Genomic DNA, 27,799 nt, shown 5'->3' on the forward strand with positions numbered 1-27,799 from the left:
TGTCACCCAATGGAACCAGGTAAGATTAAGAGGCTTCGGCCAGATTCCAGAATGAGCGTCAGCAGTGGCACCCCTTAGTTTGTGTGATCTCTGGGAAAAGACACAAGACCTCACTGGGGCTTTAACACTCACAGCAATGGGAATGGACAGACTCCTCCTCAGCGGCTCGTGTGGACCACAGGATGCAGTTCCTGGTGAGAGGGGCCAAGCACTTCCTGTCTTCCCATGCAGGTCCTTTGAGAAAGGAAGGCTAGCGGGGCTGAGGGAGAGCGGGAAGGCAGAATTGCAATGATGAACAGGGATCACCTCAGAAAACTCCAAAGGGAACAAAGGAAATCCCCAGGGACTGTGGCCCCTTGTGGGATGGCCCAGGTCCCTTGCAAGTTGTTTCTTGGGTTCAGCAGATTTGAGTTTGGCCCTTTCTCATAACCATTGCAGACAGTTTGTAAGGATTTTACTCCAACACCTACTGTGTGTTTGGGGTTGGATCCAAGTTAACCACCATCTGAAGGATCTCAGTTTACCGACATAAATGCCCAGGAAGACCGCCTGGATGGTGCATGGCTTGACATTCAGCGTCCCATGGACGACACAAGTGGCCAGTTCTGCTGAAAGCCGACTACTGTCTTTCAGCGTCTCTGTGTCTCATGTTAGAGAACGCTTCCTTGGTGAAAGAAGAAAACACATCACCCTACTGAAGCCGAGGATGAAGCAACCCTTGTTTATTTTTGGAAAGATAAATTTGTCTGATCCGCACTACTCATAACATTGTGAAGGAAGTAAGCAATCGTCAACAATGCCCTGTGTGACGAACCCTCTGTTAGTCAAAGACAACGCTGAAAGAGAACAAGCAGATAATGCCTGGGCCATGAAAGGCTCAGACAGAGGATTTGATTGAGAGAGGGAATCAAGCTCCCAGGGGAGGAAATGTCTAGATGGAGGAACTTAGTGGATACTGGCACGGGAAGGGTTACATACAAATGTTACATGTTCGACTTGACAAACTGGAACTTCTTTCAGGTTGTTAGTTATGAGAACAGCCGCAAAATGTAAGACGGTTACAACCCAGCATTTGAGAGCCTGCTGTATTGTTAGCAGTAAATGCAAGCCAGTGTAGCAGAGAAGTCTGGGAAAAGCACTCCTGCACTGTTCAAGCCAAAGGGCTCTGATTGATGCTTCACTTTCCAATGTGTTTCTCCATTCGGGGTGTGACTGTGCCTTCAGATACAGCCACCTAGAAAACTATGCATGACTGTCAAACCAGTCTCACTGCACCATGGCTACCGCCCATAAACAACTCCCTGCCTGCAATTAAAATAGTTAAGACCAGGCTCATCAGGGCCACCCTCCCACCCTCGTGGTATACATAATTCCATACCAAAACTACAAGTTCTAGAAATAAAAGACAAGCGATGGCTTGGAGGGTGTGATAGTTTATTTAAAAAACAGAAACAACAAAATAAAACAACAACAGTAACAAATAAAACGGTGCCACACCGATCGTGTGACCAGAATACGTACGTAATGGCTTTTCTCTTGGGTATTAACATTGCAGTATGCTTAGATACTGAAATGCTTCAATAGGACCAAGAACGTTAGAGAGTAAGGATCTTGGATGAAAATGGACACTAGTAAGCCTGGTGCATTAACCCACAGAATTCACGTCAAGTCCCACGAGCCGGTGAGATGATGCTGTGTGGTTAGGGAGGACAAACGCTATCTCAGCAGGAGGCAGCATCAGCTTTCCACTTCTCTGGACTTTAATCTTAGTTTATGATTTAAGCTATGTCCACCCTGGCTAAAGCACAATCAGACACCTCAGGTGATGGATGTCCTTGCTACTATTGCACAAGTTTAGTAATTTTATTAAAAGAAAAAAAAAATCAAACCACCATCAAAACAAAGAGGCAAATAAATGGGACGCTCAAATCATCTGAAACGCAGAGAGCTTGCTTCTTCAACACCAATTCAAACTTAAATGCTATCATTGTAACCTCCAAAATTCTGGAATAAAATTAATTTTTAAATATATATGCGTTTTCTTTATCTCGCTGTACTTTGCAATCCAAGAGAGGAAGTTGCTTTTTAAGAGAGCATGGCTTTTGGCGGCAGTCCCACGTGCCTGTAGTAAAGACAGCGCCACAGGATGCCACGTCCGCCTCAGAGTTCTGAAGCACAAGGATTTGACCAGAGGTCAAAATGATCATCATCCGTTCTTAAAATGTCAACCCATATGTGATTTCTTTGTAGAGAGTGAATGTGCTGTGAAGTAATTATCCCACTCGCCTTTCCTTGCTTGACCCTTCTGCAAGCTGACCCTTTCGGATAACTGTGGCTCACCCCCTCTGAGCCTGGCCTCTGTACCCCCACGTTACCATGTCAGGACCAGGGTTTCCGGGGTGGTGGAAGTAGTTCACAGGGACAGCAGATGCAGGGACCTCAGCCTTCAGTGACAGCTCTTACATCTGTAAACTCAAGAATCACATTATTTAGCTCAGCAACTACAAAAAACAGTTGAGATTTGGGCATTTCACACCAGAACCTCTTTGTGCTTTTTAGATGAAGCCTGCATGTAAATCTTTTTGGTATTTGTCAGTCATTTGCAGCTCCCTTCTAATAATAAAAGGCGATATTCAAAATAATTTTAAGGTTAAATGTTCTGAGGGGGGCTTTATCAATACTTAGTTTTTAAAAACAGTATAAATCAGTATTTTTTTTTTCTTTCAGTACTGGAATAGTAGAAATTATTTCTGGTCCCTCCTTAAATCAACCAACAGCACTTCTCATCGCGTACAACACTGAAATTTACAGACATCCCTGAAATTTTTTTTGATTAAGTAAACGAGTGAATCACAGTGGAGTCTCATTCAGTTAACAGTGTAGATCCATTTGAAACCGAAACAAAAAGCTGAACATTAAAATTTCAAGCTATAAAAGAAAAAAGAAAAAAGAAAAAGGAAGACAGGAGACCCTCCCCCAAACTAAGATGGAGTGCGTTGTCACCCACTGTTTCTGTTCTTTATCCCCGATCGGATTCCTCCTTCTCCACGTGCTCAGGGCACTGCCGAAATCCTCAGGCCCAATCCGTGCGACCCTTGAGTCGAGGCCGTGAACTACAGATGTGAGGGAATATGGCACACTGCCTTCTCCCCTACGAGACTTCACATCCAGAGACGGCAGAAGCGTCTCCTGCCTCTGTAACTGCCAGCATCTTACCAGGCGATGCTTCCTGTGCAAAGTGATGGCCACTGGTTCTCCCACCACCCCCAGAAATGGGAGCTTGTCATCGGCTTGTCACCAACATGCCCGCCCTTTGCTCTTTCCATCAGAAACGTTGGGGGCTCGAACCCAGGTGGGACAGAAAGGAAAACAAGCGGACTAAAGGCACAAAGTCGCATAGCTGCTCCGGTTGGAGTTTGTAAACAGAGAATAGGTTGGATTTAGGTAGTCTCGATCTCTGAGACTAAAAAGGCATCCACAGCAGGCTTTTATCCAGCCAGCTTCTTTGAGACTCTTCATGGGTTTTGAGGTCTACAAAGTATACACTAATATACCCATACTTCAAAAAGCAATAAGGCAAATAGTATAATCATTATCCAAAAGTTACAATGGTAGTGTAGGCATACATAGTATAATTTAGTTACAAAGTGTGGTACTGTTTCTGCTACATAGCCATATTAACTGCTTCTTTCCTACATAATTATATATCCAGCCGGTTTCGGCTGAACACAAAGCCGTCCTTGTACCACCTAGAGTTGGCAACAGCTCTGAGAAGGCAGGTTTTGTTCTGCTGTGGAAATTATCGTTCAACTGAAAACAAGAGCGCGGTCCCATGTGCAGTCATTAGACGCTGTCGTATTTGTGAAGCGCCTCTTCCAACTTCTGGGTCACTTTTTGGAAAAATATTATTTGTTGTTGTAAAAAATGTTGCATCTGTGATTTAAAGTCTCTTACTCTAATTTGATGGAAGTGATGAATCTCGGCCAACGTGGCGAAGGAAATAGTGTTACAGCGGTCTTGAATGCCGTCAGCTTTTTGGACCTCCATCTTCCCTTCTTCCACGTGTCGCCTACTCTCCTTTACTTTGGTAAGAGCTCCTGTGGTCAAAGACAACAATTAATTAAAATACATACACACACACACACACACACACACACACACACACATGCACAAATCCCAATGACATAGCTAAGTAACAGGAACTTGGGTACCGTCAGTATTTGCCTAAACTTTTTCAGCAGCCTTTGGAATTCAAAATGGTGACTGTAAATACCAATTTATAAAGCAGCCTGACCAGCGCTCCAACCAATGTTCCATGCTGACCAAGCCTCTGTACTTAACAAAAAGGTACAAAAATTTGTCCTAAAGATAAACCCCCAAACCATACTTTTCGTTTTTACAGTGCTTAAGACTATTATACCCCTGCATATTAAGAGAATCATTATAATACCTTATAAAGGCTGAGTCCCCTTTCCTGAGGAAAAGAAATGTCACCACAGTGCTACTGTATAAGGTCAGAGCCGTCTCTGAAGCCTGTCAATACCAACTCAAGCTGGAAATCAAACGATGGTGGGGGAAGGGAGGGTGTCTGGGTAGTGTTGCCAGGGTACAATGAAGCTGTCAGGGCACCCAAGTTCATGCCAGGTTTACCCAGAGCCCGAGCCTACATGATGTGCCTGACAGCAGCGGGGGGATGGGGAGGGGGTAACGGATGCCTAGTCTGGCAGCAGCATCGTCTGGGAGACTTGCGTGGGTTTTAAGTTTGCTCTAATGACTGCTTCAGAAGGTCACCAAGGGTACCACAGCTTCTTATCTAGTACTGCTGGGCAGGGTGGGATCGGTCATTTTGGCAGGGGCCACACAAGAGGTGACTCTCCCTCCGAAGCACATGCCACACGGAAGGCAGAGGAGGCAGGACATGAAAGTATCTACTGGCTTCAGGGCTGAACAAGGTTGACGCTCACATGGTCTGAGCACATTTCAGCAGTTTTAGAATGGAGATGTCAAAGGCATCTAGAACTCATACAACTTAAGCAATCTAAAAGGCAGAGACTAGAGAACGTGGAAGCCAGGAGGGTGACCCAGCAGTCTGTGAGTGCAATGTCGAGGAGAAACCTATTCAGTTATGAGCTTGCGTTTACCCGGAGCTCACCTTGTCTCTAATTACCCTCAAATCTGAAAATTAAGAGAGCAAACCAGTATTCAACTAAGGCTAAATAAACAGTGTGCTTTTCAAAATGCTATGTTAGTACTTTTTGTAGAAAATGCAGGCTCACCTCACATATGCCACACTCTTCTACCACTGCGCTCTGGGGTGGCCCCGCCCTGCTTCACACTATCCAGAGTGGAAGTGAAAACCCGCCAACAGCAGATTTTACCAAGAGAAATGCACGTCTGTGGAGGAACGTACATACCACACATTTTTCATGAGCTCTTTCTAAATGAGATCTTTCACTGAGATGGGCAGAGTCCCAGAGCAGCAGGGCACAGCCCAGCAGGGGCAGACATCCGTGCGGGCATCATTCCACCCTGTCACTGAGAAAGATGCTTTGCTAGGCAGAGAGGCGGCAAGGATCCCCCTGAAGCAACTCATGGTTTCAAGACTGCCCCTTACCCCTGCTCAGCTAAGGAAGTATGACACCTTCAACCTTTCTCCTAGCCTGACAGCATCAGTGAAGTTTTAGCATGTGCCTGCTCTGTATCGTTGCTTGTGTGTTTTGAGACAGGGTCTTACTGTAAACTCCTAGCTGGCCTGGAACTCCCTTTGTAGACTGGGGGAAGGGGGAGAGGAAACCCACAGAGAAAGGTCTGCCTCTACCTCCTGAGTGCGGAATTAAAGATGTGCACCGTGCCTGGCCCTGCCTGCTTCATGGTAAAAAGACCCCTCCCAGCCGCATGCAGTTTTGTAATACAGTGAGTGTCTCTGTTACGTTTGTGCAGGCTTCCCATGTATGTACAGATATAAAAAATGAAAAGACCGGGAACTCAGAGAGGCAACACTCTAGAGAAAAAAAAAATCTCAAAAGACTCCCAAAGATAAAAAAAAATCCACGTTTTAAAATGACATGGAGGGAAGAGGGGAGGCCTTTGTGATTTGACTGTGTGCTTCTGGAGACCATAGTCCAGGACGCAAACACAAGAGATGAGCTCTACCACTGACCACCGAGCCATGTGTGCTCCCCATGGCTGCACAGTGCACGCCCTGCTCAGGTGCCTGTGCAGTATATAACATTTGTCTCACTGCGGTGTTCTGGCTCCCAGCCGTCAAGAGAGCTCAGGAGTGAAACATGGCCCAGGAGCGGGTGAATGTCCTCTAAGCTAAAGGATAAGGAACTCTGAACAGACAGAATTGCCAAGGCTTCCAAGTGTGAGTGTTTGTTCAAGGGGCCAAGAAAAAAATTCAGGACTGAGTGTTCTTCCACCTGTGACTCTGTTAGGTAAACAGTACAGAGCGGTTATTTTTACAACCCATGTAATGGCCTTAACGCAGTTAAGGAATACCGATGGCAAGCAAACCTAACGGGTTTAACATGCTGACTCTGCAGAACAGGTAAAATCTAACACGCGTACTCTAGCCCCAACCCTCTGTGAGCTCACCAGGGGACCATGTGGCAGGCAAGCACACTCAGGACTGGCACACCAGCCAGACTCAGTGACACAATACTACAAAGCTCAGAATTCTGAATGGGAGCCAGATGTGCCTTCCCAAAGGTACCACAAGTATGTCATGACAGAAAATGCCCCACAGGCTAGCTTCACTACGGTTGCTCAAAGGGTCAGCAAGATGCCATGTGTTGTGATAAGGGTAGTGGGGATATAGGAAGGAGATAAATTAAGGGATCATTGTCAAAAACAGCCCCGGTATAGGCTAGGCACCATGCACACTGCTCCTGCCCTTGCTACAGCTTACAGCAGATATTACTACTCCTACTTGAACAAGGGAAATGGAGAGCTGCTCCCTACGTGAACCTGAGAGTCACCCAGGTAACCCCGTAGTAAGAGGTGGGGTCTGAATGTGTACCTGATTTCAGAGCAAATACCCTGACTCAGCAGAAAAGGAGCGAGTGCCTGGACAGGCAAGCAGGGACGGTGGGCAGAGGGGAGCCCGTCCTGCCTACAGGTCAGCCAATGTTGCTCCCTTCTGGCTGCAGACTGCTGGTGTGCTCACACAGGCTTGTGTGGTGTACACGGTGTGTGCTGCGCTCACACATCCATGCACACATACGTGTATGTCGAGGGAGGATGGATATCAAGGATGTATGTGAGTGTGGTGTCCTATTTTATCATTCTCTACCTTATTCCCTTATAACATTATCTCACTGAACTTGGAGCAAGACCAGAGTTAGCAGGCGCGGTGACCTTGCTGGCTCCTCTCTTCCCAGAGTACTGGGATCCCCGGCAGCTGAAGCCGTACCCAGCTTTGTGAAACAGATGCTGAGATCCAAACTCAGATCCTGGCGCTCGGCTCCTGCTCAGCTCTTACACAAAGAGCCACCCCTCCAGCCCCTGACATTTTCAAACGCGTAATTCAAAAGGTACTCTGAATGTATACAGGAAACTATTTGTTTATGTGTGACACTTTCCTTTTACTGACCTAATTCAACTTACTAACTGAACCTGTAAAACCTTTTATACTTTAAGATGTATGGTTTTCTTATCTTAAATATTGAAAAGGTACACACTACGGTATTCGAAAGTCTAAACACAAACTCAAATATGGGAGGGAGTTTATGTTTTTCTTTTCTTTTTTTTCCTCCATCTACTTAGATGCTTCAGAAGTTGACACAGATTGTCAGACTCCAACCCTAAATATTACTACACAGTTGCTTCGGGAATGTATGGGTTCATTTGATGGGCAAACGGTAACATTCTGCAAAGACAACTCAGGGCTGTAAAAGGACAGGACTGAGGGAAGAATGAGCGCCAGGAGCCAGTTCCACTTGGATCCCAGGTGACCCACTTACTTCAAGTTTGCTGGCATACTGGGTCAAGTCTGCCACAGAGAGATGAGCAGGAGACATGTCCATGAAACATGTGGCCCCCGTGCAAGGGCTCAAATCATTTTTGAGGTAACAAGGCACACACACCTGAAATAGGTGAGACCAGGTAAACAGTATGTGGAGGTGTGAACGTGCACTCACACCGGCAAGAGCTGTGTTCTGAGGTGGATCGCACATCCCAGGCCTCTGGCCCACACAGTAAGACCCTGCCTCAAACTGTACCACTGGCTCTGTCGCTCGGGGTGTAGCGCAGTCTCTTTAAATGATGCCTTTTAAATGAAACGTCGCTTGGCTCCTCCCAGAACTACTTGTCAAAAGAAAGCAAGATGATTAAAGACAAAACAAACTGACAGAATTATACTGAGAAATAAAATGGAAGACAACCACAAGCATTCTACAGCTCAGCTTCAGTGTGGGACCTGCAGCCTGGCCTGCCTACAAAGTCCAGAGTCACAATTCAGGGGCTTCTACATCTGAAGCAACATATAGGTTGTTTTTTTTTTTTTTTTCCTTAAAAAGTAATTTTTTTGGTACAAGAAAGCTATTAAAATGTTGTGTTTTATAACCTCTACCAGATAGACAGGTAGCTGGAGTGTTTTCCTTTCTATGACCAAGATTAAATATTACCAGTTACTTTCCTAATCCAGACTGGGAGTAAGTAGAGCACTGAGAAACGCGTACTTCAGGGGTGCGTGAACACAGGAAAGGGAAACACGACTACTTTTATGGTCCCAGAGTGCCCAACCTGCACTCACTGAGCAGAGCAAACACATTTTCCTGACCGCCGAAGTGAACTACCAGGGTTACTGGGCTAGGACTTGGGTTCTGTTCGGTTGCTCATTCCCGAAGCTGATGGTTCTCGAGCTGGGAACTCTGAGCAGCCCTTTACATCATCTCGTGTTTAACATGGTAAATATCAAAATAAAAGCAGCTTGCAAAATTTTCCAGCAAATCTAATATGTAAAGAGACCCAGAGAGGAAAAGTGGGCGGAGTCAGATTAATGCCAATGCTGGCTTGCTCCTTCTCTGAAAAGGGCTGTACTTTGAATGGCTTCAGGGACAACTGCAGAGGTGCACACTGCAGCCTGCTGTCACAGGAAGGCAGACCTGAAGCTGTCTCCAACCCAGGAGGCCGGTAAAATGAAAGCTAAAAACCCTGCCCAGAACAGAACAGCAAAGGGGCCACACATTTCCATCAGCGAATCGACGGGGGAAACAGGCGAAGGTTTCAGAGGCTCTGCTCCTTAAGTGGCTCCTTTAGGAGGGACCGGGTCCCTCCCATAGTATTGCCATGTTGCTTTAAAACCGAAGAGGGAAATGAAAGGGGGGGGGGGGGAGAAAATATGTGGCAAGGTCTAAAGTCAAGGGAGCACTGTTATACCAAAGGTCCCGTGATGCCCACGTTTAGGGCGGCAGTTTCTCAAAGAAAGAAAAGGACATACAGGTCGGACCAAAAATTGGCAAGTGAACAGTTCTCAAAGATGTAAACAAGCAGACAAGATACACATGAAAAAAATTCTTAGCCACCGGGAAGACATAAAGCGAATTCGGAGAGCACGTGGTGTTTGGGGGCGGGGCTTACACAAGGTTGAGGGACTCCAAGGCACTGCAGCCTCTGGAAAAATGAGCGCGCATACCATACCATAGATACCCCTCACAATTACTACAGCTTTAATCACAGGGGCCCTCAAGAAATGCATGAATAAGGGCGATGTGGCGGGCATAGAGAACGGAATATTATTCTGCCATAAAGAAGTACAAACTGGGGCTGCAGGGACGGCTCAAGCCAGGTCCCTGCAAGCCTGAGGACTTAAGCTAAATCCCTGACACCCACAGCCCACGGAAGAGGTAGACACAGAGGGGTGCCCTTGCCACACGCCCCACATACCGCCCCGCGCCGGAGGGGCAGAGGCAGGAGGGGCTCCTGGCTAGGGGAGAGTCTCTTTGGCAGTCTAGCCAAGTCTGAGCTCCAGATTCAATGAGAGATCTAACAGAAGTACACACTGGAGCACACAGAAGCATTGCAACACCCTGTCTGCTGCAGGGGAATCCCACGTTAAGTGAGACATGACATAAAAGACAAATATCACACGTCTCTCATGAAAAAAAAATCTAGGGTTTTTTTTTTTTTTTTTTAAAGGAAGACATAAAAGTAGAAGGGGAACTACATGGGAGGAAGGGGTAGAAATAAGAGGGTGGGACTATGCTCAAAGTATATTCCCAACGTGTATAAAAAGTCACAGTGAAATCCTGTTCCCATATCGTGAACCTGTGCATAAATGACAGGAAAGTGTATAAGTGATGGGTGGGGATGGTTTCTAATGGGACCTTACTTGCCTGGAATAACCTGACCAGGAGGCACGCTGACTTTAAAGGGTCTACTACAGAGCATGGTTTGCTCTTCAGCAGAGATATGGGGCCGTGTGGGTCAGAGGACTTGCTTCTTACAGGAAGGTGGTGAAACCAGCAGCCTGAGTCACCCACAGGAAACGTGCCCTGACACAGGCTCCAAGCACAGGAAGGGGCCTGAAGTGAGGTCAACACTTGAGCAACCTGCCCAGAAGGCAGAGGTAGCACAGGCTGTCCCAGAGCAGCAGCCCGGCCTCTAGGACACTCTAAAAGCCCCTTCCTAGGAGAGGCTCCCCGAGTAGGTCAAAGGGGCAGGAGAAAACACATAAAAAGCTTACACTGCGGTCGACTGAATAAAAATGGCCCCCACAGGCCCACAGGAAGCAGCACTGTTAGGAAGTGTGGCCTTGTTGGAGGAAGTGTCTCTGTCCCTTCCTGTTGCCTTTGGATCAAGATGTAGAACTCGAGTCAGGAGATGGTTGTATACCTCCCAGCATTCAGGAGGCAGAGACAGGCAGATCTCTGTGAGTTCTAGGCTAGCATGGTCCACAGAGTTCCAGGACAGCCAGGGCTACACAGAGAAAACATGTCTCAAAAGAACAAACAAAAACAAAGAGATGTAGAACTCTCAGCTCGTTCTCTAGCACCATGTCTGCCTGCAAGCTGCCATGCTTCCTGCCATGACGATAATGGACTAAACCTTTGAAACTGTAAACCAGCCCCAATTAAATGTCCTTAAAAGAGTTGTCGTGGTCACTGTGTTTCTTCACAGCAGCGGAACCCTAACTAAGACATGTGTCGAAAGGGATATTTACAGTGAGTAGTACAGTGAGTGGTTGGTTTATTGAGTTAGTTTGACAAACTATCCGGAGTCCTCTCTAATAAGACCAAAAGTTCACCCAGCTAATGATTTATTTCTAAAGGCGCACCCTGACCCCTGAGGTCAAGGCAACAGGAAGGGACAGAGACACTTCCTCCAACAAGGCCACACTTCCTAACAGTGCTGCTCTCTGTGGGCCTATGGGGGCCATTTTTATTCAGTGGCCGATGGATTACCAACCCCATCCCTCCAGGCCTGACAGACTTGAGAGGCGAGCTTCAGCTCTGGCCCAGGTGCACAGAGTAGCGCTGGTGCCAGGTTTCCTTCCTTATTTATTTAAAGCCGAAAGGTGCTTGGAAGTTCTTGGTATAATTCTAGAATCTTACAAGTAAGAGGTTGTCACTGGTCCAGAATGTCCCAGAGCTATGTGTTTCAAAGGGCCCACCATTCCCACCTGGCAGCCAGCCTGGCACTTGTCGCTTTCATCCTACACAGGTGTCTCCAGGGGACTGCTGACAACTTTATGGGCATCTACAGGTACAACGTGAGCTGAGCATCTCAAGCTAGCACGCAAGCTCACACCTGCATCCCAGGAGTTGGGAGCAGAAGCAGGAAGCTCACATTAGCTCAAAGGCACTGGAACAATATAGTGAATTCAAGACCAGCCTAGGCTACAGAGACCAGGTAGTCCTAAAAGCCCAAAGGGGACCCTTTCATGTTCCATATTTTGAGAGTTAAGAGGAAGTAAACCAATGTTTTAACTTTGCTGTTATGAACAAAATCTCCTAAACTCCAAGGCAGACTCTGTAACTGCAAAATTCAGCAAGGTTCATTCTCACACCTGCCCCACTCCTATCACCTTTGGAAGGAACTTTACCCCGCATTTCCAACATTAGAATCAGCTCCACAGACGCCCGAGGTCTCAGATTCACTTCCATCCCCTTCCTATGTTAGTGTGCCACCAGGGTAGGGCCCCTTGTGAAGTCTTATCCACCAGCAAAGCCAGAGAGGCGAGTCTCTGCACACGCTCCCTTATCAGGAACATGGTCCTCGTGTTTACCATGAATACTGAGCCAAAAGAATTAATTATTAACAAAGTTTATTAATATCACTACATTGAGGACTCAAATTCTACAAATGACTAATGGTCAAGGAAGTCGGCGCCACGTGACAGAGCGCGACACTATTTACATACGACGGTGTCACTGCATGAATCCCCTCTGTAAAAAGCTACTGCCCCCCAAGCATTTCAGGTCACCGCCTTTGGAGACCTCGGGAGCGCCGCAGCTCTGGTTTTAGTGAACACTGACAAGCTACCTAAACTGGGCCAAGTCAACAAGGGCCTGGGCAAGCCGCCTGGTGTCTCGCTGGCCTCTAAGGGGACAGGCAACTTTCCTCGCATAACCAACCCAGCAAGAGACAGGAAAAGCCCCTCCACACATCACAGCCGCTCTACTGCCTCAAGGGCTGCCCCAACCCCACTGAAAACCTCGCCAGGGCTGGTGCGGGGCACTTTGTGCCCCCCACATTCTCCCTCCGCACCTCAGCCTTCCCGGTTTTGTCCCTCAAAAGCCATCTACACAAAAAGCCCAGTCACTAAGCAACAGGGATCCATCCAAAGGCTGCTTTTTCCCTTGAAAGAGAAAAGGGGAGTGGTGGAAAAACTCACTGAATTTTGAAATCACCAAGGTGCCAAAAACACAAGGTAGATTTTTGGTCTTCCTATGGGCTTTCTCAGGAAACAGAGGCCTCAAGGTTAAGGGGCAAGGCAGAGGACAGAGCGCAGGGATGGGAGGTGTGGATGGCAGGGATGGGTTATTTTCATTCCCCTATGCTACAGATGCTGAAAGAAAATGCTAATTTAACCAAGGTGGCCTACTTCCTTCTTCTCCTCCTCCTCCTGGTCCCCACCCCCTTACAGCCCCCCTCCCTCCATCAGCCTGTTCCCCACCTTCTTTTTGGGTCTCCACCCACTGGATCGTAGGAAGCTGGGAAGTTTGTTTGACCACAGCCTGGTAGGAACTCCCTTGCCCAGTCACAGGTAGCCGTCATCCAAACTGCCTCAAGTCAGAGGAGGGTTTGAGCACACTTACACACACTGCCCTGGTGAGCAAGCACTTTGTCAGCTTGTATCTGTTTTCCAGACATGGACCTACTAGGTAGCCCAGCCTACTCTTGAATTCACAATCCTCTAAAATTCAGTCTCTCAGAATCCTAGGATTACAATGCCCAGTCCCCAAACAAGGTTTTGAAGGGGCTTAAGCTGGCCACGAAAACCAAGCACTAAAATATTTAAAGGTAAATTAATTTGAATTCACTTTGAACTTGGAACTGCACTAAATGAAGGGAAGTCTGGAGCTATTTCAAGAGAGCCAGGACAAGAGTGAGTGAATCCTGGCTGTGTGTTAACAGGGGAACAACAAAAAAAGAACTTTCAAGAATTCCATTTAAAGAATTCCATTCTCTAAGTTCGGTTTGGCCCTAAAAATAAAAAAGAAGTTGCTTGTTGGTGGTACAAAAGCCCTGCTACAGCCTGATGGCCGCTAGCAGAGCTTTGCTGGCTCAGCTGCACCCCAGTGACCGAGGTCCACGAGGTCCACAGGTAGAAGGACCCTAGTGCACATGAGAACATCAGGAGGCACACTCACTAACTCACTAACTGCTCCGTTTGCCTCCTTCCCCATGAAGCCCAGAGCCATGGGGCCCTTGAAGTTGTTAAACAGAATGTTCGTAGCTGGAACTTCATAAAGATTCTGATGAAGCCTGAGCTCCTGAGAAATACTAAACCTGGGTGAAGCAGCTCAGCGGGGAGCCACGCTCCTCGAGCAAAGCCTGAGGTAGAGCTCTGGAACCAAGGAGGCCTCACAGCACCGGGCTACATACAGTACGCCTTTACGCCTTTACGCTTTTACGCCTTTACTTTGGAAGACCAGGTTCCGGGCTGAGCACCCTCTACATCAACAAATACAGATAAAGACTTTAAAACTCTGAGTATAAAAAAGGCAAAGCAAGTATTATTTCTTTTCTTGAGTGTTTTCTGGCCACACAATCCCACTAAGCCGTGCCAGCCAGCTGCCCACACTTACATTTAGCAGACCCTCCCCAAACAACGCCAGGAATGGTTGGCTACCAGTGAGAAGTGGACTCAGAAAGTACTTTTAATTGGAGTAAAATCTTGGTTTCTTTTGTTCTGGGAAGATAAAATGGAGCTTGGGCTAAAACCGAATCTCTACAGCCTGCTAAACAGAGGAGACACTCCCCACGGGGCAGGCCAGATCTAGTGGGAAGCTGGAAGCCCAGAGCCAAGGCCTCCCAGGAGGCAGGGCTGTGAAGGCTCCCAGGAGGGCAGTGCTAACCTGGAACCACAGGAGTAGTTCCAGAGGATGTATTTTTGCTGTCTAGTATTTTTTCTCTCAGAGTGTCCAGCTTATAGCTGAGTTACAACCCCCACCACACAAGGAAAGCGGCTCAGGTCTGCTCTTCCTTCTTTCACTGTGCCCACTCCATGAGGGTTGCTCCTGCTCACCACCTGAGGAAGGATCACTAAGATTGGGGGGCGGGGGGAGGCAGTTCCTAAGTCAGCCACTTTAAACTGAAGCCCCTTCACCACCACCACCACCCCCCCCCCCTGTGGTTTCCCTGCTTCCCAGTGCTGGCCAGGACCAAGAGTCCCTGGCTTTACTCTTTCCTCTGGCACGTCCTTGGGTAAGATAACAAAAGAACAACCAACCAACCAGAGACCAAAACGGAAGACCTAGAAAATGTCTAGCAAGAACATTAAGAGATGACCCATGCTGCACTGGTTACGGGTATCCCGTGGTGCAGAGCAGGAACTGAGTGCCCTGTGAGACAAAGGCATAAACCCCCAGGCTCCTGGAAGGCTCTGTTTGTTGGTCACTGTCAAGAGCTGGAATCACTCATTTATGCTGCCAGCCTCAGGAGGCGGGGCTTTGATACCCGTTTATTTTAGCCAGAGCCTCCCTTTACCGGTGTAGATCAAAAGAAACTGGAGTTTTTCCTTTAATTAGAACAATGATGGTGGCCATAGTGGCGCACGCCTGCAATCCCGGCGTGAAGCTAGGGCAGGAGACATCCATAAATTCAAGGTAAACCTGGGCTACTTACCGGACCAGTCTGAAAACAAAACAAAGAAAGCAGCCTGGCTGCAGGAGTTCCCATAATTCCTTTCAGCCCCACTCCTGTCTCCTCACCCCACTCCTCCTCTCTCATCTGTCCCTACTGCTGGCTTCAGCGTTTCCAACTTAACACCTAAGGTAACACAGGCTGCTGCCACAGCCAGCACCACACCAAGTGCTTCCACTGGAGCTAGCAGATGTCTCAAGTCCACCCGCTCTTTCCAAAGCTGCGCGCATCACAGACGCACTCAACAGCCTCCGCCCCTCCGCGTGCATGGGCGGAGCTTCCTAAAGTTGATCTACAGGGAACACCAGGAAGTAAGCGGGGCCTCGGGCTTCCAGGCGGTGAAGCAGCGAGAATTGTGGAGTGTCTACCTCAAAAGCTCCCTGAGGTTCAAGCAGGTATAGTGAATGTAGAACAGGACGTGCCATGCATGCTTGGTACATGGTCAGCCTTCAAACTATGCTAGCTACTTTGAAAATGGGCAGGGTGTCACTATTTAGTTGAAAAACCTCTACTGGTTGCCAACTGCCCCCCCCCCAAAAAAAAAAAAAGTCAACTGTATTTCCTAGCAAGGATTCTGGCAGTGAAAAGCACAACAGTTTCAAGGAAGAAAGATCAATTCAAATCCTGCCTTTGCCTTGACAGTGGTGTGATACAGGACTCACTCAACCTCTCAGCCTCAGGAGGTAATAATAATACTCCTGTTGGGGGGGTGAGGGTGGGGGGCTAGCTAACTGCACTGGATTAAAGCGCATCGCCCCATCCTTGTCCACCTGGAGCCCGTCTCTGCACATGTAACTAGAGAGCTGATGTCAAATGTGACAGAGCAGGCAGGAAGGAACGGGGCACAGAGCCAGCCAGTCAGTCAGTCAGTTACACAGGGATAATGCCATGTCACGATGGGTAAAGGCTGGAGTGACCACCTATAGCCAGGCCACTCTGAGGCAGGCCCGTAACCAGGAACGGAAGTGGTCTCTGCAGAGGGAGCAATGGTTCCACCAACACCTTCGTTTAGGACAGCCAGTCTGCAGAAGTGTAACGGGACACACCCAGATCTCAGGAACCTGTTAAAGCCGCCCGAGGAAACCAATACAGGAGCTAACACCAATGCTTAAAAACATTAAGCATGGATTCCATTACAACAGAGATGGGAGGCACGTTTTAAACAACTATGACGTAATGCCCCCCCACCCCCCACCCCCGTATGCCTGAAATAGCGAAAATCACAGAGCAAACTCGATAAACAGCAACATCGCCGCTTATATCTCCATCCCACTAACCTGCTTGTCCTTTAACAAGAGGCTCAGCAAGCATTTCCTTTGAGGGGAGACAGTAAACATTTTAGGCTTTGCAGACCAACAAGCAGAACTGGGGTTACTATACATGCGCTTACAGAACCATTGAGAGCCATCCTTAGCTCAAGTGCCGTCAACGAGCACTTTCGTACACCTGCCCAGGGGCTGCAGCCTACAGACTTCCGCTTAAAGCTATCTGCCCTGCCAGCATCTACACTGGTGGCTCCACACTGCACGCTCAACAGGTCATCTTATGTCCCCCTCTCTCCACTTCTGCAGACACAAGTTCCTGTCTCTTCTCCATCCTGTGTCACTGAGCTCCATTCAAGATTTTACTATGTCTTGCCTCAATTACTTCAAAAAGCTTCTCACACCAAACACCTGTCCCACGGACATGCTAACCTGGCCATATTAATACCCACCTTCTATAAGACTCCCCCACCACCCCCAAACAGCAACTGTAAACCCCAGAAGCTTAACGCTAATATAAGCACTAAAGGCCACACAGCAAGCATTTGACATTCAGATTCAATAGCTGGGTGGGTCCCAGCTGATTCTGAGAGGCTGCCAGGACTGATTTTTGCATACGCGGTTCCTTTAGTCTGGGAGGTTCCCTCCCAATTTACAATTGCTTTCAAAACTTATCTTTGAACCAAACTGTGCAACTAAGAACACCTTCTCCTAGCCTTTAATCCCAGCACTCCAGAGGCAAAGGCAGGTGGATTTCTGAGTTCAAGGACAACCTGGTCTACAGTGTGAGTTCCAGGACAGCCAGGGCTACACAGAGAAACCCTGTCTTGGGGGAGGGGGGGAGAACACCTTCTCCTCTCTGGCTTCTCTAGCCCTCTCGCTCTCCTCTCTCTCCACGTGACCATGGCCGGCCTCTCCTTCTCTACCTTCTCTCTCTCTCTGCCTTTCTACAATAAAGCTCTAAAACCAAAAACCAAACCAAGAAAACCTTCTCCTGATGCACTTCTATCAGTGTATGCCTTGACTGTGTGTGTCCTACGTGACGTTCCTTCAGACTTCAGTGGCACCAATGAATGGCCCAGCTGTAACGCTTTTGTTACACCCATTCTGAAGCATGTCCAAGACCAAGCGGGTACTCTCCATCCGTGTTCTTCCAAAAGTCAAATGTGAATATCTTTCATCAGAGTAGAAACCGAGTACCCTCTGCCCAGACCACACAGACCACTAATGCAAGCTGGCAAGCCTTCTCTCTCCACCTCCTGGATGTTCATACACTCATTCTGAGGTGAATTTGCCTTTTATCTGCGTCCTCCATACACACATCCTACCCAACAGAACAGTGAATTCCCAGAGGCACCACCTGCTCAGCGTCTGAGCTCCAGGATTCCAAGGCCATCCATCACGCCAATGCACACACGTCTTCGTTCTCCAAATTAAACAAAGGGGGGCCCCATAAAGAAGTGTGTGTGCGCTCGAACTATGTCTCTCCATGTTCAAACACCCAGCAGCCCACACAAAGAAATATCATGAGGGGCATATTCATTTTTCTTCCTCCGATGAATTTTGAATAGTCAATTCAAAGCCACGTAAATCTAAGACCTTAAAATCACTCACATATTAATGACTCCATCCATAAAATATATGTAGATTCTATCTTCAGATCCTGTGCACTTTTAAATGAGAAAACAAGAGCATTTCCTAAGTCACTGAAAACATCTCTCTCAAAGTCAGCCAAGTAGTGTATCAGTAAGTGCCTGTTTCATTAACTCAACCAACGTGTATTAAGCACTTCCCACAAACACATCAGTTAGTGTAGCTATATAATGCAGGAACACAAAAGGGAGACACCAAATAGCAGACAATCACCAAGCCCTACACTGAACTGCTATCAAGGGATGCACCCTCAATAAATAGGAGACTCCAAGCACTAGGTCCAGATCTGGGGTTTCTGCCTGCGCTTGTGTGGAAAGGAGATGCAGGGCCCAATGTATCTACCAGGCTCAAACAAAAGTTCCTTCTACCCTGCAGACTGCACCTTCAACACAGATCTCGGGTGGCCTGGGACTTCCTTACCATTTCTACTGCTTTCCTGTTTGTACCTGCTCCAGTCTGAGTCATTCTTTTACTCGGCATAACTAGGAAACGTACAAATGGATGCTGTCCCTTCACTCAAGATCCTGAAGAGCTTCCATCTTGCTTGAATTTTTAACAGGTCCCGACAATGACCCACAAAGCCATACCAATGCAATTTTCTGTGATGGCTTCTCCTACTAGGACAGCCTCTAGACCCAACCTTTGACCTCCTGGCTATTCTTCAACCTTCCTAGCCCACAACTATCCAGGGCCTTGTTATAGATGAACCCCCTGCCTGCCCAACAACCCTCTACTGCAATACCTGTAACTTCCCTCCTCTCCCCTCCTTCACAGTGCACTCAAACCCCACCTCCTCAGTGAGGTCCACATTGGCCATACTTCTCTGTGCTCCATCCTGTCTTCTACACCCTCCCTCCCCTGCCCCACTTCTGAACACACACACGTGTGTGTGTGTGTGTGTGTGTGTGTGTGTGTGTGTGTTGTGCACTACGGTTTGCTGTGTTTGTCTCTCACTGTGTCTCCCCCCTGCTAGAATGTAAGCAACCAAGGGCAGCAGTCACTTGGGTCAATGATGTAATCTTGGCAGTGCTTAGGTTATGATGTCTACTTAAATATTTATGCAATAAAAATCGAGTTTATCTTTTAGAGGCTCCTATGTATAAACTTAATGATTTTGCCTTTCTCCCAGTGACCATCACCCATTCCACTGAATACACAGAGGAAAATCCAATCACAGCAAGAGTTACAAAGCTGTAAGGAACAGGGTAGGAATGGACACTCTGGTCGAAGTACTCGCACCAGTTTAGTCAGACTATACACCACGGGGAGGGCTAGTTTTGACTGTCAGTTTGACTGGACTAAAGGCATTCGTGACACACATCTTTAGGCGTGTCTGTGAGGGGCTAATAAGAAAGATAAACTGAAGACCACATAGAGGCTGGGTAGGTCTCACACTGACTGAAGAGAAGAGTGAGAAAGCCCGAGACTTCCCCTCTGCTTCCTGTTCCAGAGTTGGAAGCAGGCAAGAATCTCAACTGTACACTGCAGCCATCACGGACCCACCATGTCTACCCACTGTGTCTCCTCTCCCAGGGTGAGGTTTTCACTTTCAAACACAAGTAAAAGCAAGCCCTTCTTCCCTTCTTATCAGATGCTTGGTCACAACATGAAAAGTAAACTATTTACTTGATTTTCTCTTACTTCGGGAAAGGAGACAGTATTTAGAGTTCAAAATAAAGTTCTCTTTGCAGACAGAAGAAAAAGAGCATTCCAACTGACTGCTTTGTGGCCCCTTTCATGACAACCCTCACTAGAACCCATTCACTAGAACCCTCATCTGCGTTCTAGAACTTGCAGACGTTGGCTGGGAGGCCAGGTACCTTCCTCCCCGGCAGCCGGGAGGCCAGGTGCCTTCCTTCCCTCTAGAAGCATCTGATGAATGAAGCCAGGGACCCATGTTTACTGATCTGAACTTAATGTCCTCAACACTGTCCGCTGATAAAGGGCTTTCATGCTCCCAGCTTGTGGTCACATGGGCAGACAAAACACTCCTGAAACCAGCCTGTGACAATGTCTAAACGTTGACTGCAGTCTTGGGCTGTTTTGCTTTCAATATAGAAATTATGTTATTTAACAAAGTAAAAAATCATCTAAACAAAAGCAGTATCTAGGAAATGCAGAACATCATCTCTGCACAGACGTGGGGAAGGATGCTCAGAAATGCTGAAGCAATCTGCTCCTGCACAAATTAATCTGAGGTAGGAGGAGGGCTGACCAGAGAGAATTTACATAAACTATCCAATGTGAACAATAGCAACCACTCCAGATAGCATCTGCATTTATCCCTCTGATGCCAGTAGTACTTCTGGTCTCACTAGAGAATAACCTGATTAAACCAGAACACCCCGAGCTGGCGATTCCCCCAGCTCTTGCCCCTGTGTCTGCAGCTCTGACGGTTACCGGGCTGCTTGGAGGGAAGCTACGCTTATTTGAATTGTGTTTCAGTGGAAATTCCCATTCTTTTAAAGCACCTTCCGGTTCTCATCACCAAACACTTAGTAAGTAGCTACTGAGCACCAGAAAACATAGTCTTCATGACGACCTTGAGGGAGGTCTCCCTCCTTGCCACTGAAGATTGTGGAGGTTCCAATTACTCTTCAAAGTTGCATCCACTCACTCGTGTATAAGGCCCACCAGAGCACACCACGCTCGTCTACAGACAGGCCTGGTGCACAGCCGTGAAGCTGCACACAAGACTTCTTGGCTACTGCAGCTCAGCTGTCAGACCCAAGCCCTGCAACCTCCCTAGTGCCACCGGTACACTAAGAACACACCTTGTTTCCATTGTGGCCCCCCACCCCCACCCCCAGGCTCTCCGAAACCTGACGCACCACCACTTTCCCACAGCAGAGGACTCACTGAGAATCCAAGGGTGCTATCCATGCCTCAGTAAATCTGGTCTGGCTGTCTGAACCCCAGCTGCCAGGTGGTCCAGCCTCTGCCTTCTGGATACAACCGCAGTAAACACAGGTCAGCCTCCAGACCACTTTACTGGTGACAATCATACATTATGGGCTTCAGAAATGATACAACCCAACTTAATCCTAAACTCTGGTTTTAAAACATTAGAAATAATACAGCAGATTCTTATACAGCTGCCAAAAAGGAACCTAGGTGTAAGGGAAATGTCTTGTTTCCTAGTGAATCATAGAATTTCTTGTGCTAGGAGATCCTAAGGTGACCTGACAGGTGTCATTTCCCATCAAGAAGGGATGCCCCACGGAACCCCTGGGTGACAAGAGTTCCTGGTGGGACTGGCAAGGAATGGAAGTCTCCTGCCTCCTCTCAGTCCAGCTGTGATTGGCTTCCCCGTGGGACAGACAGGACTTCAGGGTTCAAAGTTTAGAAACCACTGGCCGGGAGAATGGAGAGGCATCCATCCAGCTACCAGGGCAGGACAGCCGCGGATCGGGAGGAGAAGTGGTCCTCGCCAGTCACATTCAAGCTTTAACCAAGCAACTGATTCCTCAACTTCAAAAACCAAAGGAAGAAAAGGGCAAACTGGGGCAAAGGTCACATCGAGAAATGAAGTCAACAGCTGAGGTGGAGGTAGGAGAAGAGAGAAACGATCCAGTCGAGATGAAACAGTTAAACTCAAAGAAGGCCTGGCTTCAGTTTCTGGCCCAGGGGGGTTTCAGAAGGACGAACCTGCACACAGCCCGCCCGCCCCCTTGGCCCTTTCTCTGTACTCCTGGCACCGCCTTCTTCAGGCTATTTTCAGCACAGGAGACAGGGGCACTGAACGAATGCCGGAGCACCACGGCCTCACCTTGCCTGCCCTGCCTGGCTATCTTTAATTAATGTCTGAGGCCACAGGACCCACCCTCCCCAGGCGGGTGAAAGGCAGGTACAGTGGTGAAATCCTACCCGGCAGGACGGACAGGCCGGCTTCTGGCCGCCACCGCACCTCAGGTCCGGGGCTTAGTTTTTGGTTGAAAAGGCAGTGCCATCTGGAACATTTAGAGAGCAAAGAAGTCAGAGTTTGCAGCATCAAGCAAAGAATTCGAAAGGCAAGACTCTATTTCTCTGGTCACAACGAGGCACAGATGAGGTCTCACCGAGGCACAGATGAGGTCTCACCGGCAGACATCTCCTCTGTCATTGCTGAAAGTTCCACTGGGTAGCACTGCTGTAGCTCTGGAAACTCCTTTCCTAAGATTCTCCTTCAAACTTTCAGAGTGCACCATGGCCTGATGCCTTTTTCTTTGGAATAACGAGGCAGCTCTGTGTGACTCCCTCCAGGCCTGCAGTCCGTATTTATCAGAGAAGATGAAAACCCGGGTCTCCTCATTTTACCATTATGGTCGTCCCCGGCTGTGACACCCAGGAGATAAATGTAAAACTTTAAACTGTGGCTTTCTGCCATCCAGATGTGGCTTTTATTAGCCGGAGAAGCTCAGCGTATCTTTGGAAAGCAGGCTGAATGTGCTGTGACTCGCACAATAAACCCTCTCCCATGTACTGCCGCAGAGTCTCCGGGCTCCGGCATCATCAAAGCACACTGCGGGCAGGAATGATAAACAGAGAGGAAAGAAAACCCCACCGCGGAGGGAAGCAAAATCAGAGCCTCTGGGTTTCCAGGCCAGTGAGAGCTGAGCACACACGGCCTACAGATGTCTACCGAGCTGAGAGGACTCCTGTTAAGTCAAGAAAAACTACCACTGCCAACCTGAGCATGTTCTACATTTCCATCCAACATTACTACAGACTACAACACCCCACCCCCTTCAGCCTCCGCTCCACTCCATTAAACTAAGCAGGTCTATTTAGCTAAGAGTCCATTAGCTGATTTAAAAACACAATTCTAGAATTATCATTTAGCTGATGGGACCATATGGCTCTCTTCACCTTTGCTCAAAGCATTAAACTAAGACCTTTATTAGCCTAAGCAAAAGCTAGCCCAGCATATTTAGGAGTACCCACCCTCATTCTGTAATGGTGGGGGTCCCCTCCGGGATGGCTTAGTCCCAAAGGAGGCCAGCGTTGTGTTCTGAGACACAATGCTCCCAGGGCGAAGGAAGGACTGGGAAGATTGCAACAGGGATCCAGCAGAACCTGTTTCCGACCCGGGCTTGAGCAGTTACACTCACTAGGGAAGTTAAGTATTGCCACAGGATTACCCAAGAGAAAGAAAACTACCATGAAAACTCACGGAAAGATTACTAACTGGCCCGAGAATCTTAGGAAAGGGGTTGCTGAAGCCACAGCCTGCTGGGCAGGGCTGTTCAATGGAACTCTGAACAATGATGGAAATGCCTGCGTTTCCTGCCCGACCTTCTCATCGCAAACCATTTCAGCACTTGTTACTTGAAGACCACTAGCGTGAGAAACTGACGTTTTCATCAGATTTAATTTTAATTTACCGCGTACGTACAACGAAGCACTGTCCTTTCCTTAAACAATGAGCACACCAGGGGTAAGACAACTGTTTTGAATTTCTTAACTCTAAGATTTCTTCCTAAACAGAAATGTGAACTTTGGATCACCTACAGCGAAATACTGGAGAGCCACTGTGAGTTTTTCTTGTTTGTCTTTTTTTTTTTTTTTTTTCTGTTGCTAATCTCAAAAGTCTTTGATGTGATTACACTTTGAGACCTTGGATGGAAAAAATAAACCCTCAAGCAGTAAACAAACTCCTAAGTGCTCAGGTTGAAAAGAGTCATTCCAACACAACAGCAGCTATGCAGTTGAGGGGAGTCGCCAAGTCCCCTAGCATGCTGAAAAAGCTTCACCCAGGCTGGGGCAGGATTTTAACCTCATCTGTACTTCCTTAGCAGATATGGCCTGTAAGCAGACGCTTACACGGGACGTATGCACGGGACTAGGTGGCACCGTTCTTAAGGCGAGTCATCTAGACATTACACACCAAGGCGACAGCAGAAACAAAATTCGCTGCCAATGCGTACAGATGTTTAATCTCTAGAACTGCTTAAACCACATGAAACGGCCCTGGTTTTGAAAGGAAGGATTTCCAGAGCCTAAGCAACAGGAGACAATCCAAGTTTTAGGATTTAGGGAAAAAAAAGTTCAATGGCTGACTAGACTAAAAGAACCAACCGCACATTCAAGCAGCCCTTTGGACAAACACAGCTTTTCTGATATACAGTTTCCACAGCAGGACATGCCAAAGGCCTGATTGACAGTAAAACCCACGAATGAGCCCACACAGAGGTGGAGCAAACAGACACCTGCCCGCCCCCACGGGTGCCTGTGCTGGGGCTCCTTCGGTGACTGCCGGCGCTCTGTACAAACTCAGGGACATTCCTAAGTAGGCAGCCAGCATGTGACCTGACCGAAGTAATACAATGGAATCGAAATGGTATCATCTTGCATTAAAGACTCAAAGTGTCAGTGTCACTAGCAGTCGCCCAGAAGGTAAGGATTCATAACCACTTAAAAACATACTGATTGCAGATGAGGGTTAAACCCAGGCCAGCAGCAATAGTATTGCTCCGAGAGCTAACTCAGCCTTAGAAATTGTCAAAAAAAAAAGTTGCTCTACTCTAGGAGACCAGTTCCACAGATAACGGCAGCACTGTGTTTCGAAGCAGCAAGAATGGACTCAGGACCTTTGAACTTCCTCCCATCCCCCCACCCTATTTAAGAGTCCGAGGCCTTGTCACACAGAGGAGGGGAAGGAAAGTGCAGAGAGGAAGGAGATGGCAAAGAGACCGACCGCTATTTCCAAACGGCTGAAGGCTTGACACAGATTTGTTCTGTTTGCGTCCTGAGAGCCAATCGAGAAAGGACTTGGCTGAATATAAGAAAGACAAAGCCAAAGACCAGATGTGTTCACAAATGCTCTGTTCCACGTGGCCGGCAAGTGAGCAGGTCACCCCCCTACCCAAGGCCAGATCTGGTTATCCAAGCAGCCTTCCACCAGCCCAGGACGCTACAGTAGGTGACTGCCACCTCCCCCACACCGGACCTCCAGAAGCAAGGCCATGTTCTTAATAGCAACACCTCCCATCTCTCTCTCTCTCAATCAATGGAGCCATTATATCAGAAGGCCAGCTAGTGAGTAACTTCAGGTCAGCCAGGCATGACTGCTGATGTTTACAAAAAAAAAAATCATTTGCAAAGTCAGTGCTTTAACAAAAGCCAGCGACACACCAAACTACTAAAGCACTCTGTCGCTGGGACAGCGAATTCGTGCTCTCAGACACAACACTCCTACTTCACCCAGCTAGTCTCCCACATCACTTTCCTAAAGAACAGTCCAAATGTCAGCTGGTTAATAAACTCCAAACCCAGAGAAAGGAGAGCTGAGTTCCTGAAGGTCGAGAGCCTTTAGGCCGTCCTGCAAGCTGACACAGGAAGTTCCTGTGCTGCCCCAGCACTGTGAACAGGGCTGGCCAAACTCCCTTGCCACAGCAGGAATGGAGGGGAAAGCCTGCCTTACCTTTATTCCCAGGCATCCATTCTTCCTACTGCCTCTCCCATCTCTGCCAGCCCTGCAGTGTTCAAAGGGCTGCCTAGTCTGGCTTGGGTGCCCCTGCCAATTCTGCCCAGCCCACAAGCTTATACATCAGAACAGCTGATTCCTCTGCCTATTCAAATTCTGAAGTGACAACACGGTCTGAAAATCTAGCCCTCTAAAGAGTGGCAGGCAGTCCCTGACTAGAAGGAGCATTCTAACAATCCACTGAACACTCGGAAAGGAAAATCCCAACAGTCCACAACCCTAAGATCCCCAGACACGGAGAACCACCAGGAGCCTGAAACCCGGCAGTGGTATGCCTATCCAAGTCACCACTTTCTACCTTAAAAAAACACCCCGTGCCACCGGCCCTACAGGCCAAGCTTTACCTTTCTGAACATGGATGATGTCTGGGAAGTTGGCCAGGTGCCCCTGATACAGTGCTAACAGGTCCATGACTGGGTCCAGGTCCTGCCTGGGCTGCTCAGCGAAGAGTTCGCCGATGGCGTCGTAGGCGTCTCCAGTGAAGGCAATGGCCTGATTCAGACCCACGGAGAAGGCCTGCTGATCCAGCTCAAAGGCTTGGCTGAGACCCCGGAAGGACTGGCCCACCTTCTGATACTCCTTCTTGAAGCCAGTCACCTGCTTGCGCGCAAACTCGTTGGCGGTGTGGTTGAGCTGCAACGCACTGTCGTCCATCTTCTTGGTGAAGCATTTGAAGCCATCTATCTTGCTCTCCACCTCCTGCAGGTCCAGGGCGGCGGCAGGTGGGGTGCTCAGAGTGAGGAAGAAGTTGGCGCCCACCATCTCATCCTTCTCAGCCTTCCGCTTACCCTGTTTCCAGGCCTTCTCATCAGTGCTGCTGGGGCAGGTCAGGAAATGCTGGAAGACGTCGCACTGCGCCAGCACCGGGTGGCTGGCCATGTGGTTCATCCACCAGATCAGACCCTTCCTGCGTTTGGAGATGAAGTCCTCTTCGAAGCGCCCGGTGGCCTGCTTCTCAGGCAGATGGGGCACCGAGATGACTGGGAATTTCTCCGCCAGGCGCGCATACAGCCAATCGAAGTGCTTATAGCGCCTGTGCACGGGCACCTGGGTATGCGTGGGCACCAGCTTGTAAGAGATGTAGCTCTTCATGCCCTTGAACTTGGTCTGCTTGGTGGGGTCGTCGATGGTGCACTGGAAGGGGTAGGGGTTCTCCTGCCACTCGGGGCCGTAGGGACCCAGCACCACGCACAGCTTGTCCCCATCCTTCACGAAGCCTGACGCCTCTCCCAGCACGAAGGCCTCCCCGCCCGACTTGACGAAGGTGGAGAAGCGATTGAGGTTGCGGCTCACCGTGGCCGAGCTCTTGGCTCCAGACGCTTGGTGCGCCGGGGGCGCCGAGACGCCGCGGGAGCCCAGAGACAGGTCCGAGCGGGTGGACAGGCGGTAGCGGCCGGCCGCACCGCCGCCCGCCGACGACGAGCCGTCGAGGTCCGGGTACGCGCCGCTGCCCAGCGCGCCTGGCTCATCGGCCACCGTGGAGCTGTCGTCCCACTCGTCGTCCCAGTCATCGTCGCTGCCCAGGCTGGCCTGGTATCCACCGTAGAGCTGCTGGGGCGACGGCTGCAGGGCGCCCCCGCCGTAGGGAAAGCCGGCGCCCGGCGGCTGGAAGGAACCGGGTGACGCCTGCGGCTGCAGCAGCGGCGGGAAGGCGGCGGGTGGCGCGGCGGGCAGAGGCTCGAAGCCGCCGGGCGGCACGTTGGCGTAGCGGGCCGGAGCTCCCGGGCCGCCGTCGGCCGGAGGGCCAGGCTCCGGCGCACGGATCACCTGCACGTAGGAGGCCGGGAAGAGGCCGCGGTCGCCGCGGCTGTTGATCCCTTCGAGCCAGCCCTCGATGTCCTGCTCGCTGCACAGGCTCAGCACCTCGTGCTCCCGCAGGGAGATCTCACCGGGGTTCTCGGACTTAAAGTCGTAGAGCGCCCGGGCGCGCAGCGCCATGGTCCCGAGCCCGGCGCCCCGAGCTCGGGCCGGTCCGAGGGCCCCTGCAGTCAGGATCCCCCCCCCGAACGCCGAAGGGAAGCCTGGAGGGCAGCGCACCGGTCCGCTCCCCGCTCCGCTCTCGCCCTCCGTGCAGCTCGGCTCGGCTCGCAGCAGCGACTGCAACTCG

The 27,799-nt window shown here is 49.1% G+C and overlaps 1 protein-coding gene across 1 annotated transcript; it reads right to left on the reverse strand.

Moving 5' to 3' along the window:
* Nucleotides 1-1,413: 1,413 nt before the first annotated feature.
* Snx18 (sorting nexin 18) lies at nt 1,414-27,799 on the reverse strand. The gene is made up of 2 exons (NM_130796.4): nt 26,037-27,799; nt 1,414-4,097 (listed from the first exon to the last, which is right to left on the reverse strand). The coding sequence occupies exons 1-2, from the start codon at nt 27,628-27,630 to the stop codon at nt 3,844-3,846; spliced, it is 1,848 nt and encodes a 615-aa protein (NP_570614.2). The 5' UTR covers nt 27,631-27,799; the 3' UTR covers nt 1,414-3,843.

This window comes from Mus musculus, chromosome 13 (assembly GCF_000001635.26).
Source record: "Mus musculus strain C57BL/6J chromosome 13, GRCm38.p6 C57BL/6J".
NCBI classification, from domain to species: Eukaryota; Metazoa; Chordata; class Mammalia; order Rodentia; family Muridae; genus Mus; species Mus musculus.

Coding starts and splice junctions, on each gene's coding strand:
- Snx18 (NM_130796.4), bottom strand. CDS start 27,630: ATGGCGCTGCGCGCCCGGGCGCTCTACGACTTTAAGTCCGAGAACCCC. Junction 4,098..26,036: donor CATCATCCATGTTCAGAAAG/GTAAAGCTTGGC, acceptor CTTTGACCACAG/GAGCTCTTACCAAAGTAAAG.